Source organism: Mangifera indica, chromosome 6 (genome assembly GCF_011075055.1).
Source record: "Mangifera indica cultivar Alphonso chromosome 6, CATAS_Mindica_2.1, whole genome shotgun sequence".
NCBI lineage: Eukaryota > Viridiplantae > Streptophyta > Magnoliopsida > Sapindales > Anacardiaceae > Mangifera > Mangifera indica.
This window is the reverse complement of record NC_058142.1, coordinates 16322974-16336130: the sequence shown is the minus strand read 5'-3', so window position 1 is coordinate 16336130 and position 13157 is coordinate 16322974. Positions and strand designations below refer to the sequence as shown.

Genomic DNA, 13157 nt, shown 5'->3' with positions numbered 1-13157 from the left:
CCAATTTCTACACCCTAACACAAAATTTGTAGGTCTCTAACATACCAACTCATGCAATCCTCCCATTTCAACAAATTAGCATGTTATATTGACCAATTTTTATACGATCAACATGCAACATATTCCCAATCCATGACAAAACTTTTCAAGTTGTAATGCCAATCATTTTATGTCAAGCCTCTTTTTTATCAATAACAAACATCATTGTAAACTTATCACACATCATTCGTACTATCTAGAGTCACGAAAAGATCTTTAGATGCTTATCTCGTAAACATTCATCATTAAAATGGGATGAAAGGTTCCTACTTACCTCACTTCCAATAATAGTGAATTTTTACACTTAAAATCATTGATATTCAATTCAGAGTGCTTGGAGTCAAGTTTCAGAGCCTTTCCTTTCTTTATAACCAGGAATTTGATAAAATGGAGCTTCAATTCAAAATAGAGATTCTTTTATATAGATTTTTAGAAATAATTGTCTTGAATAGGCATTCCACACTTACAAATTGGAGTTCCAAGCAGTTACCCCACTAAAATTATGTGTCCCCTCTTTTGGAACCATGTTATTCAATTACGTTCACTTTGAAACAAGCATTCCTCCCACTAGAATGGATATTCTATTGAAAAATTATTTTTATCTTCTTGATCGATTGTTCATCTCCTTGAATGATGCTCCAACTATAAAATGAATGTTATTATCTTAAGAACAATTATTTTACCCCTTATTTCCATACTTTGAATTATTTTGTAATTTAATTCCAACCTATTGAAATTAAATTACCAAAATACCTTTGGGACATACCTTTTGGTGTTACAGTCTCATTTTTGATGACGTTACATATAATGTTGAAGAATAATATTATTATTGGGATTAGATGAATTCAACAAGAATTTTATTTAAAATTTTAAGGGCAAAATGTCGTTTGTATCAATTATGTAATAATAATTAGAATGTCAAAAAATAAACAAATCATGAATTTCTGAATGACTCAATTGTAGTTGCATCAAAACTCATAAAATAATCAAAGTAGGGTAGTGATAGATCTTCGACATCGTTAAGTGACTAAATTAGTAATATATCTTAGTTAACTTGAATTAACATAATTCATTTTAGTTTAAAATTAAACAGTTATGGACAATTCTGTGATAATATGCAAAGAGAAAATAGATGTTTATACTTATTGAAAGTCAATTTAGTAGATTTGGCAAAATTCAACACAGTTCGTTAACCCAGTATGATAAAATGCAAAAAAAAAAAAAAAATTGTGTTAGGGTTTTCATTTCGATACAAAAAATAGTTTGGGTCAACTTTGGGTCGACTTGAACTAGATTGCATTAGGTTCAGTTGACTTGAAGCCAACGCAAATAGCCCAAAAATTAAAACAAAATATTGCATATAAAATCCCTAATTTCAGTTATCACTCCATAATATTCAAAACTCAAATTGATATGATATAAATATGATCTAATAACACGACATGTCTACAATCGGAGTTGTCAACTTTATTATCATTTCCCTTTCAAATTGAAGCATATACAAAAGCTTCTTTTCAAAAAGAGAAAGTGGAAGATCATCTGAACATTTAACTCACTTCCTAACCCACCTATCTCTCCATCTTCACTACATTATAAAAATGAATTTATTCCATTTCATTATCTTCAATTTCTACTTCACATCTTGTCAATATCAAACAAAGAAAGAAAAAGGGTCAATTTTGCTAGATGTAATGGGTACCCACTTGCCCAATTTGAGTGGAATTATCACAGATCACAATCTCTCTCATGATAATTCATTACTTAAAAGAATTTCAATGTGGGTAGTTGAGTTTTATATGTTGCTTATTAACACTATCAAAACCATAAATACTTCCAAAAAACAAGACACAATCATTCATTCCACCCAAGAATTAAGATGGGTGTTTGAGTACTAATTTTTTTTTTTTTTAATTTTGCACTAAAACCCTTTAACAGAATAAACCCATTAATGGGATGATGAGATCAAAAGTGTTAGCATGAAGATATTGAGAGTGGGGGAATATAATGTGTCCACTTACTATCTTTCCATTAACCTAAAAAGAATGGTTTCATTGGTTCCTTCCTTGCTTCTCTCTTCTTTAGTTTTGTTGCTTTTGCCATTACCTTGCCCTCTTTATTGGGGTTTGATTCAACCTTGGAATAAATTATCCTTTTGCTTTTAGTTTCACTCCACTATATTTCCCTCTTGTCATAATTAACAACATGACACTTTTTTTACAATAATGGGAGAAGGATCTTTCTCCTAAATTTTCACGTTAAAGTCACACCACTTGCTATATCATCATTTATAACTTATCAAGATAGGAATATCAGTGAAAAATTTGTAAAATAAGAAATCAAACTTGTAACCAAAATACAATTTTTTTGGTTTTGTCAATGTTTCTTGATATTTTTTTTCAAAAAAATTGATGAGAATATTAGGTTTAAAAAAAAAGAGAAAATTTGAATAGTACGTTATAGAATAGTTGTTGAAGGTGATGTAGCAATCTAACTCACTCTCTATCTCTTACCCAAAACACAGGTTGGCAAAAGGGACTAGGACCCAATTGTCATAAAGGGAAAATGAGTTGGAGGAGAAAGACAAGAAGCAGCATAATTTTCAAGTGAAGGGTCCATTCGGGGTGGCCACACTTTGCGCAAAAAGTTAGAAGATTCATTTCATTTCATGCATTCACATCTTAAATATTTAGACCCCACAATCCGCTTCAGTATTTGGATCCATATGTCATTATTATATGCTTGAGTTTGCCCACCAAATTGTGCATGGAACATGGATAAATCTTCGCCCAAAGTGGCTTAAGCCACCCACTTTTATGACACAACTTTCCATCTCTTTATAAATAGTGGGGCAAAATCCCAATCCCAATCTCTCTCTCTCTCTCTCTCTCTCTCCCTATTTGTGATGTGTCGCCTAATCAAAGATTCAAAGATTAAAGACAAAGACATGGACCAACATACTAGGATCCTCTGTTTTGGTCACCTTTGGACCACTTCTAGACAATATTAAGAGTAAATTACTGTTTTCCACCCAAGGTTTGCAAAAAAACCTTTTCCACCCCTTGATAGTGTAAATTATATTTTTCCTCCTAAAATATGACTTTCTTTTATTATAACTAACGCTATAAAGGAAATTAGTAGTTTTACAATTCAAAATTTTGAAAAAAAATTAAAATTATAACTCTTTACAAATCTCACCTTACCATTTTAAATATGACATTTTGATCCTTTTTACAAGTTTAAAAATATATAATTTGGTCCTTATAATTATTTGAAAACCTAGGCAAGCACGATCTCATCACTGTCATGAGCTCACCACTGTCTCGAAATGCATCCTCTTTTTGTTGATCAAGATGTTCTCAAGGTAAAGTGACTCATCTCTTCATCTTGTTAACCAATTGTGACAAGCTATCGTCTTTAGAGGGGCGTATGTGGGATATGGCAAAGGCGAGGGGAAGCTTTTAGGCTAGAAGAAAAGGGTAAAGCTGTAAGAAAATGAGAAGTGGAGTGTGTTAAGTAAATTTGATATCTAAATTGATTTTTTTTTTAAAAAATTTGTTGATTTGAGGTGATAAAATAATTTAAAAAAATGAAATAATTATAAAAATTATGGTCATTTAATTTTTTAACACTATGTTAGGATTCTTTTCCGTTAACAAAATTAAGTTTTTAGTAAGAAAGTTTAATTTATGTCACTAAAATTGAAAAAGTGTTTCTACGCCAAACCTTGGGCGGAAAAATGTAATTTACTCATTAATAAACAAATTGAATTGAATTTGATATTAATGTAAGTGGGGTTGCGTCTCATCTACTTATATTATAGGTTTGATATGAACATACATGGATGAGAGTCGGCATTCCATGTGGGGTGAACTCACAAGTTGTTGTCTTCATACCTTGCTCAAAAGTTGCTCCTACTATTATTATTCTCATTGTGACACGCTTATACATGAAACCATCTTTTATATATATATATGTTTATGGTCCACCTCTTTGAAAGTGAACAAAACACCAACTAATTTTCTTGTACATCGTGCTTTCTCATTTTTAAATAGTTTGTGATGGGTCCTATAATAGCTGACAGATCCTTCAGATTTCGATCACTAGACAAAAAGTTCTATCAAACTATAATATTATAAATCGAGACATGATATCAAAGCTATTAATTTATATATTACTAACTTTGATCACTGAAAATAATATAACTATAAAACAATATATAAAAGAGAACACAATACCGAACAAGTGGATATGAGTTGAACTAACCCTATACAAAAGCCAATTCAAACTTGGCTCATTAGAATTGGTGAATACTAATAGCGGAGAAAGACAAAAATCATTAAAAAATAAGAAAAAGAAAAAAAATCATCAACAAAATGAGTTTTAATATAAGCTTTACTCATGAGCTGAGCTTGAACTCAACAAACTAAGATTATTTCAATTTGAGTTTAAATTGCTTGAGCCAAATAACAATTAACACTTAAACAACTTGAATTGAATCCACCCCTAATATTCATATAAAATTCTATTAGATCTATAACATAATGGGTATGATACCTAATATATTATTATATATAAATTAATAAGCTATACAATGGCTCTTCTCAAACTAATAAAGTTACCAACCTCAAACTTTTTGTATATGTGAAAACAATATCATATTAATTACGCTGATTAGCAAAGCTAGTTAAATCCAGATAAAAACAAATAAAATGAAAAGCCCACATTATGAAATTGAAATGTAATTGTATGGTGTGAAGACTTATTTTTATTTTTTTGTTCTTGATTTTTCATTTTTACAAAGAATCCTATTTAATGAAGTGTAACTGTCTCTTTGGAGTGGAACTCAACCTTTAAGTCAAGACTAATTCAACAATTCATTATTAAGGTCTCTTTCTTTAATATAAACATTATTGTATGCACTCAAATTTATTTACGGGAGTTTAAAGTTGAATTTCAGTTCTCTAGTTTCACACTTAAAATTTCACACTTAAGTAATTATTCTATCCCTCATGGGTTTTGATTTTGATGTTGAATTTGTTTTAGGTCAAATATGGCAAGAAGAGAAAGCAAAAGCAAATTTGTATTGGTTAGTTTGTTCATACTTCTTTTCTTGATTTATTTTCAGTCAATTTCAAGGAGACAAGAGAGAGGTTGAGTCCTTTTTTCTTTTTAAAGATTATTCTCTTAATTTATGGTGCGAATCGTTTGATGACTTTTGAGTAATTTTCAAATAAAACAAAGGGTAAAATATGTTTAAATAATTTTAAAAATTTTTGTAAATAAATAACTCCAGTGATTTTCATGGACTCATTTATAATTTCAAAATAAAATATTATTTTCAAATTAAATTATCAGCCACAAAAAAATGATGACAATCTTGAATTTGATAATTGCTTAAATGGCAAACGACGTGGAGGCTTTTGGAATCACGTTTTCTTGAAAACGACAATGAAGAATGGGCCTATGCCACAAGTTGCAATGTCGTTTTGTGCATAAACTTAAATCATTCACATCGATGTCTTGTATCTTATTTTTTATTTTTTTGGATTATTGTAAGGAAATGGTTGAGTTAATTTGGCTAATATTACAAAATATATGATATGATATTATCCAATAATAAATAATTATTTAGTTATAAGAATTCACTTTCCTTTTTTTATTGATTATGTGTTGAGCAAAAATAAATACTAAGAGCAACCTTATTTAAGGAAGTCATTCAAGGGTTTAGACACTTAAAATTAAAAAAAATCAAAATCGAGGTTCAAAACTCCCATTCTACATTTGGAGCACAAGTCCCTCGGAGTAATCCTTAAATCGTTTCTTGAAAGTAAAAGAACTTTTCAAAGAATTAAGAACTTTTGATCAAGAATGACTATTATAAGAGAAAAAATGTTTGTTCCTCAAACTCTATAGAACAAATTTATAGAACTTTTCTAAATTATCGGCTTTATTCTCAATTTAAATGGATAGCTTGCATCATTCAATGAAAATTCAATATAAAAGCAATACTTGGGAGCACATTGAAGGGTTAGAGAGTTTATAAGCATAGTATATGCTATTTGAGTGCACCAACTCAAAGCTCAAAGCTCATATTCTTCAATCTCATTCTTACTCTCTTTTTACTTAAATCACATCTTAAGAAATGTTGTATAAATACCTTATAAATCAGCCTAGTTAGAGACACATCTGTCCATAAATAAATTTATACTCAAATTGTGTGAAGTGTAAAATCCTATATAACTATTGTAAGAATCAAATTATAGATAAATTAAGATGACATTATGAAGAAACGGGGCAAAATCTCGAAAAAAACTATTATATTGTACAATTTACATATGGTGAAACTTTAAGGGGATTGTTTTGAAAATGTAGATGTAATTAAGAAGCTTGGCAAAAAAGCTTCGAATCAATAAGAATCTATAAGCATTCTCTTTCTTTACTTTGATATCAATATGTTGCTTAATTATATATATTAGCTATCAAATCGAATTATTTTAAGGTTTTCAATTGTTGAGTTAATCAGATCAAATCATTATATTCATATCAGTATATTGTTTTGCAATTGATGTTAATACGCGAACCAAATCTATCTGATAAAGAATATGCATTACATATTATTAAACTGTAATTTTGTCTGATTGAATATTATTCTAATGTATATTTTTCTATCAGTAGTTCAACTATCAATAAGACCAGTCAAATTCAACGAGACCTAAACCAATGCAAGACATTGTCTATAACATTAATACTAACAATTTCTCAAATGGCTAACATAAAATCTAATTAAAAAAAAATGATTAAAATTAGTTATTATTGAAGTATGAGTTGGGTCAAAAGAATTGACCAAATGGGTCAATAGTTTTTGTAATGAATTGTAGACCTAGGAATTGCCATCGGCATCAATAATTGGGTTTGTTTGCATGAACCTTCAATTCTTCACTGCGTATAAAGACCGCAACCAAAGGGACCTTCAATTTATTCAATAAATAAATAAATAAATAAAATACCCCCTTTCATCTCTTTTGAGATAGGATACCTTTAATTTTAAAGTATTTTGCCGGTGATAGAGGGACAAAGGTCCCAATTTTGTGGGTCACAAGGCACGATTTTGGCATTCTCAATTGTTGATTTCAGACACTGAATATGGTCCCAATAACAATATTTTTTATTTATTTATATATTTATTGGTTTCATAGAAAAAAATAAGTATTTATTTATTATAAAATAGGTAATTTAATAACTCTTTTTGTATACTATAAAATTAATTATTCTACAAAAGATTTTTGTTGATCCTGAAAAAATAAAATCCTAATTTTATAGGGTATTTTAGAAATTAAAAAATTGCCCATGATCACAATAGAAAAATCAATTTTCAATATATTAAAATCACAACCAAGTTAGATATTTTATGTTTTATTGTAAGATCGAATATTATTTTAACTTTAATTTAAAATTATTTATTTATTATAAGTAGATATAGTTTTATTATTTTATAAAAAAATTTATAAAGTTTTGTACATAATACAAAGATTTAGAGATTAACTATAAGAATTTTCTTTATGAGTAAACCACTTTGCAAAGTTCGACTATCCTCTTAGGATAAATTCTGACTATCATGTCAATAAATATTGGAGAGATTAATCTAACAAACTATTGTTAGAGTGTTCTATTTCAATATGGACATATTAAGAGACGTTAATAGATGCACTAAAGTCTATTTGTGAGAATGTAAAATTGAATCTAAATTCAATTCGAGTAAACTCGAACTCAAATATTTAGCTTAATTTGAACTCAATGCATTTTACGAAAATGAGTAGGAGCTCTGATCATATAATACGAGGTAATTGATATCTTAAATATTCCCCAAACATATGCTTTTAAGATTTTGACGAAATCCTTTAACTTATTACTTGAAATAAAATAAAGAAGACAACTAGTGAGTGAGATGTTACATGTGCTGCTGTGCAAGTGCAATGGATTGCTAATGACGGTGCATGTGATTAGGAGACAAAACCATAATCATGCCAATTCAATTCACTTATTTCAATCTTGTTGATGGCCACAATTTAGCCATGGAACTTTCTCTTTATTTCTCTCTATTTCTCATCCATAGATTTCATATTTATAAAATCATAAAATCATAAAATGCAATTAGCTATTTAATAATAACCATTAAGGTTGGATTTGATCCGAATCAGCATAAACAAATCTCAACTCAAAATTAGTTTAAATTGAAATGAATAAGCTTGAAATCGATGAACTAAGACTCGAACTTTGCTCAAAGATAATTTTACTTTAGATTTGATTAAACCAACTCAAACTCGAATGTTCTAATAAGCTCGAACTTGATTTATTTTATGAAAATTAGTAGTGTATTCAATCTAGGTGAGCCTATGATCAATATGAACCCGAATCAAATCTATAATATTTATTTTAAACTTGTTTGAATTTGTGTATATTGTTATCGAAGTTTGGTCATTATAATTATAAAATCTAAAAATTTAACTGTAGAAGAATCTAAAACTTTGGTTTTTTCAATTAAAAAATTCAATTTCTTTAATTAAAAAATATAATAGTTCAATATCTTTAAATATCTTTATATTGCCCTAATTTTTGTTATTTTTTTATATACATGCCAAATGAGACATGATGATCATCGTCTTCACCATGAGAACGACTACTCACTCACATGTACAATTTCAGCATTAACCTAATTTATCAAACGAACCCAACCAAACTAAATTCACCCTTTTCCATTCACATGGCTTCAAACAAAAAAAAAAAAGAAATTGTTGTTTGTTTTGTCGACCGACAAAAATGGCAGCAATTGAAACAGAAACAGAAAGTGGCAGTGTTTTTTAGAAATAAATTTGGCCAACATTACAGTGCCCAATAACGTACGTTTCCTGCAGGTCGTCGGCACATTTCTAGGGTTCTCTTTTTTAGGACTTGGTTCACCTGCAAATGATGACTGGAGGAGCATTTTGGTAATTTTGAAAAACGAATTTCAGTAATATTTTAGGATTGAATTTTAAATATTAGCCTTTTTACTAGATTTAATTTTCTTTTACATCCTAACTTTTGCAATTCAACAAAAAATGGGGATAAAATTTTGTTTTTAACAACTTACCACATAAAAAAAATCAAATTGTGCCTATTCCACTAAAATATCATTTGTTTGATTGTCGATTAAATCGATTAAAAGTTAAACTAGTCCATTAATTAGATCAATGCTTTGTTTTGGATTGAAAACATTTGAGTGTACTACGTCATGCTCTATGATGAGAAGATCGATTTAAATTATGTTTTTAATTTTGTAATGTCGAAAAACTCTTTTCATATTTTATGAAATTGATATGCCGTAATGTTATATTATATTAAGCTACGAGGAGTTTAATTGAATTTTGTTACTAGTTTCATGATATGAAAAACTTATTTCATATAAAAAAAATAAAAATCTTAATATACTAAGTCATTTCAATAACAAAAAATTTGATTGAAATTTTTTCTTTAATAATCTTTTAGTGATGATTTTTTTTGAGATTAAAAAAATTGAAATTAAAATTAATTCATTAAAAATGCAACTAGTCTTTCAAATTAAATGATTATAAAGATAATAAAAATAATTTTATGTTTTATTATAACTTAATTAGATGAAATATATAAATAACTTAGTATATTTATTTATTTATTTAATAAATATAAAAAAGAAGTTAGAATGGGAGGCAAGCAAGCTGTAATGGAGTAGGTCCGGTCACGCATGAAGCATGCACAGGAAGCCAGGTGGTGAAAAGTACGACTCCTCAATCAGTACGTTGTCGTTTTGCAAACTCAACGATCATTTATGCACTGCACTGAACTATACACGTGGTGGACCCACTATTATGACACCGTCGGTGTCCTAATCGGACGCGTCAGGTCTCTGTTCCACGTGGCACCTCCTCAACTCAATACCCATTGCCCCCACCCATTCCCCAAACAAAAAAAATTTTAATTAATTAAAATTGAGGCACAAAGTACAAAACTAAAATCATATTTTTACTTTTTCAGTAATTTAAAAAAAAAAAAACAAAGATAAAGTTATAAGAAAGAAGAAAATTCCAAGAACAAAACTTTAAATATTCACAATTTTCCCCCCAGTGGGCCATTTCAATTTCCCCCACATTCATTTCAAAGATTTTTTATGGCATGTTTCATGATGCCCAGGCCTCACAACTGCCCCCCTTTTCTTACACGAATCACGCCCATCATGGCCAGGAAGTCCTACCGACTAATTCTAAACAACCTTTTGTATTAAACGGATAATATTATATCTTTCTTCCTCACATTTTTCTACACCAAAAACACACCCAACATGATGTTGAAATCATTTTGATTAATTTTAAACAAGATTTTGTACCGAATTGATAATGTTATATTAGTTTTTCCCTTTTTTCGACACCAAACACACCCATCATAGGCCTAAAACTGTTTTCACTAATTCTAAACAAGTTTTTGTATCAAATCAATAATGTTATATCTTTTTTTTGTTTTTTTCGATACTAAATACACATCTATCATAGTTTTGAAACTATTCTAACTAATTCTAAATAAAATTTTGTATTGAACCGATAATGTTAGATAACGGCCAATAAAATAATGAAAAATTTTTTTATAATACATTTGTGAAAGGGGGTTTATTTTTCTTTTCCTTTTTTTTTTTTCATGAGGACATGTTGACATGGAGACTAGCATCCATAATGGAATTGCAAACGGGACAGGACCCGAGAAGGCTTGACCCGCAAACTGTACACAAACACAAATGCCTGCATGGCAAAACCAGCACACTCGATTCCTTCTGCCCGCACCGCCTACACATCATCCTGTTTGTGGACCCCACCGCCGTTGGTCCTTCTCCGGAATCGCTGCTGCTGCAGCTCGACTCGGCGTCGTCCTCGGTGGCGTGACGGTGGTGGTCCTCAGTGGATATATTAGCCTGCAGGACCTGTTCGAGATTGTAACGCAGAGAGTTCGCCGTGGCCTCATTGCTCTGCGCCAAATCCCTCCATATTTGATTCTCAATGTAGAGGGATTTCACTCGCTCTTGAAGAACCCAGTTGAGCTTCCCCATTCTTTGAATCTCTTCGTCTTTTTCTCTTAATTTCTTGAGAACCGCTTCTTGAATGGCGGATAGTATCATTCTCGATTGCCTCTTTCTTCCTTCTTGAAGCTCCAATCTCACTTTCTCCACCTAAAATTCAGCCAAAAAACAAAAAAAATAAGAAAAATGGTTTCTTTAAAACGAAGAAATGGAGAGAAATGATATATAAAACTTGACTTACATGATGGGCAAGGTGGCGGTCAATTTCCTGTTGCTGTTGCTGAAACTGAAAGGCGACATCTTCATCGAGAAACGATGAGAAAGAAGAAAGCTTGGATTTTTGAGAGAGGGAGGCCTCAAGATCATAGATTGAATTACAATTATTGGTATTCTCTCTCGGTCTCTTTCTGGGAGGATGATTGTTTTGATTGAGATGGTAAGTCAGGCCGCTATCGGCAGGCAAAAGAGGCTCAACACAAGGCAATGATTCGGCAAACGGGAGGTAAAAATCCATCTGGTTATTGCATAAATCGTTGTTTACTTGATTCGACTTAACGAAATCCCTGCAAAAAGAATAAAAAAATTGCACAAAAATGAGAACCCACCAAGAAAAAGAATCAGAAATTCAGACGGGAAGATTATAATACCTGTGGGAAATGAGTTGGGAAGGGAAGAGATCGATATGACGAGCTTCCACTGCCATGAAAACGAAGATTTTTTTTTTTTAAATGACAGAGCAAGAACGAAGAGAGTTTAAAGAGAGAGATGGCCAGTGGGGAGCCTTGTGGAATGAATGAGTGAATATGGTTTATTTAGGCTTTGGTTTTTTAGAGAGAGAGAAGGTCAAAGACTTCTAGAGGGAGAGAATCCTTTTAATATTAATTTTAATTTATTACTACAATATGATTTTACAATATTCATCTATTTGTATATAAAATATTATTATATAAATTTTGGTAAATACAGAGAAGCACAATGAATTTGGTCTTAAATATTTTTGGTTTTATTTATTTTTTATTTATTAACACTAAAAAATTTTCCATTTTCTATTGATTTGGTTTCATATTTCTAGCATAAAATGACAAATTTGTTGGGGACCTTTCAATTTTGATCTCCCATTTCTATTATGTAAATTACATATTTGACATATTGTAAATAGATTATTATTATTATTAAATTCCTTGACATTATTAAGAATTTACAGCGCGGTGATTCTGTACAAAGTAACTGACGCCTTTCCTATCGCCCACGTTTCAAAAGCACGCTAGGATGCCAGGTAAGCAATACGAAGCGACAGTTCAACACGCGGAAATAATATAAAAACAAAGAGAGTGCGTTCCGTTTAGTCGTGAAATGAAAGTGAACCGTGAGTGTGGCCCACGTGTCCCACGTGCGAGGCGAAGGGAAAGATCTTTTTTTTTAATTTCCGAATATAAATATTTTTAATAATTTCTTCTTAAAAAATAAAATCTTGTTGTGGTGGGGTCTATTATGGGACCCACTCGGGAGGCCGTTTTATTGCGCTTTCCCCGTTTTGCTACCTTGTCTTGTCCCCTCCGATTGGAGGAAATTTATAGAAACTTGCGTTGTGCGTGTCGCTGTACGGACAACTTGCTTTTGCTTAGGACTTGAGTCAACAGTGGCGTGGGTGGTTGGCACGGGTTTTATCCTCTTTCAAAATTTACCATTTTACCCTTTTATTACTTGTCAACTTAATTAACATGATATTAATATTGTATAATGCATGATACAACTTGCAAGATTTAATGTTCTACATCGTGATTATTTTATTGTTTGCTCCGTTGCAAGAGTCTTTGATGGAAGACAGTGAGCCCGAGCATGATGCGCACTAGGGACGATCTGAGCAGACTTATTTGGAGGCATTTTGTTGGCATCAACGAGAGCCAGTGGTAGCTAAATGGGAAATAAATGCTTTTTTGGTCGCTTCCTTCAGAGGGGGACAAGTCCTTTTGATGACAGGAGATTGTTGGGGCACTAAGGGTGCTAGAGAGATCACCCATAGTTGATTTTGGTTTTG

The 13157-nt window shown here is 30.8% G+C and overlaps 1 protein-coding gene across 1 annotated transcript; it reads right to left on the bottom strand.

Annotated features, from left to right (window-relative positions):
• Nucleotides 1–10675: 10675 nt before the first annotated feature.
• On the bottom strand, nucleotides 10676–11939 carry LOC123218229 (BOI-related E3 ubiquitin-protein ligase 1). Its single transcript, XM_044639524.1, has 3 exons — nucleotides 11767–11939; nucleotides 11361–11682; nucleotides 10676–11269 (listed from the first exon to the last, which is right to left on the bottom strand). The coding sequence occupies exons 1-3, from the start codon at nucleotides 11820–11822 to the stop codon at nucleotides 10742–10744; spliced, it is 906 nt and encodes a 301-aa protein (XP_044495459.1). The 5' UTR covers nucleotides 11823–11939; the 3' UTR covers nucleotides 10676–10741.
• Nucleotides 11940–13157: the final 1218 nt, after the last annotated feature.

Excerpts from the sequence above, each read along its gene's own strand:
- LOC123218229 (XM_044639524.1), bottom strand. The coding sequence starts at position 11,822 with ATGGCAGTGGAAGCTCGTCATATCGATCTCTTCCCTTCCCAACTCATT. Across the intron at positions 11,683-11,766 it reads TCCCAACTCATTTCCCACAG|GGATTTCGTTAAGTCGAATC; the intron begins GTATTATAATCT and ends TTCTTTTTGCAG. Across the intron at positions 11,270-11,360 it reads ACCGCCACCTTGCCCATCAT|GTGGAGAAAGTGAGATTGGA; the intron begins GTAAGTCAAGTT and ends GCTGAATTTTAG.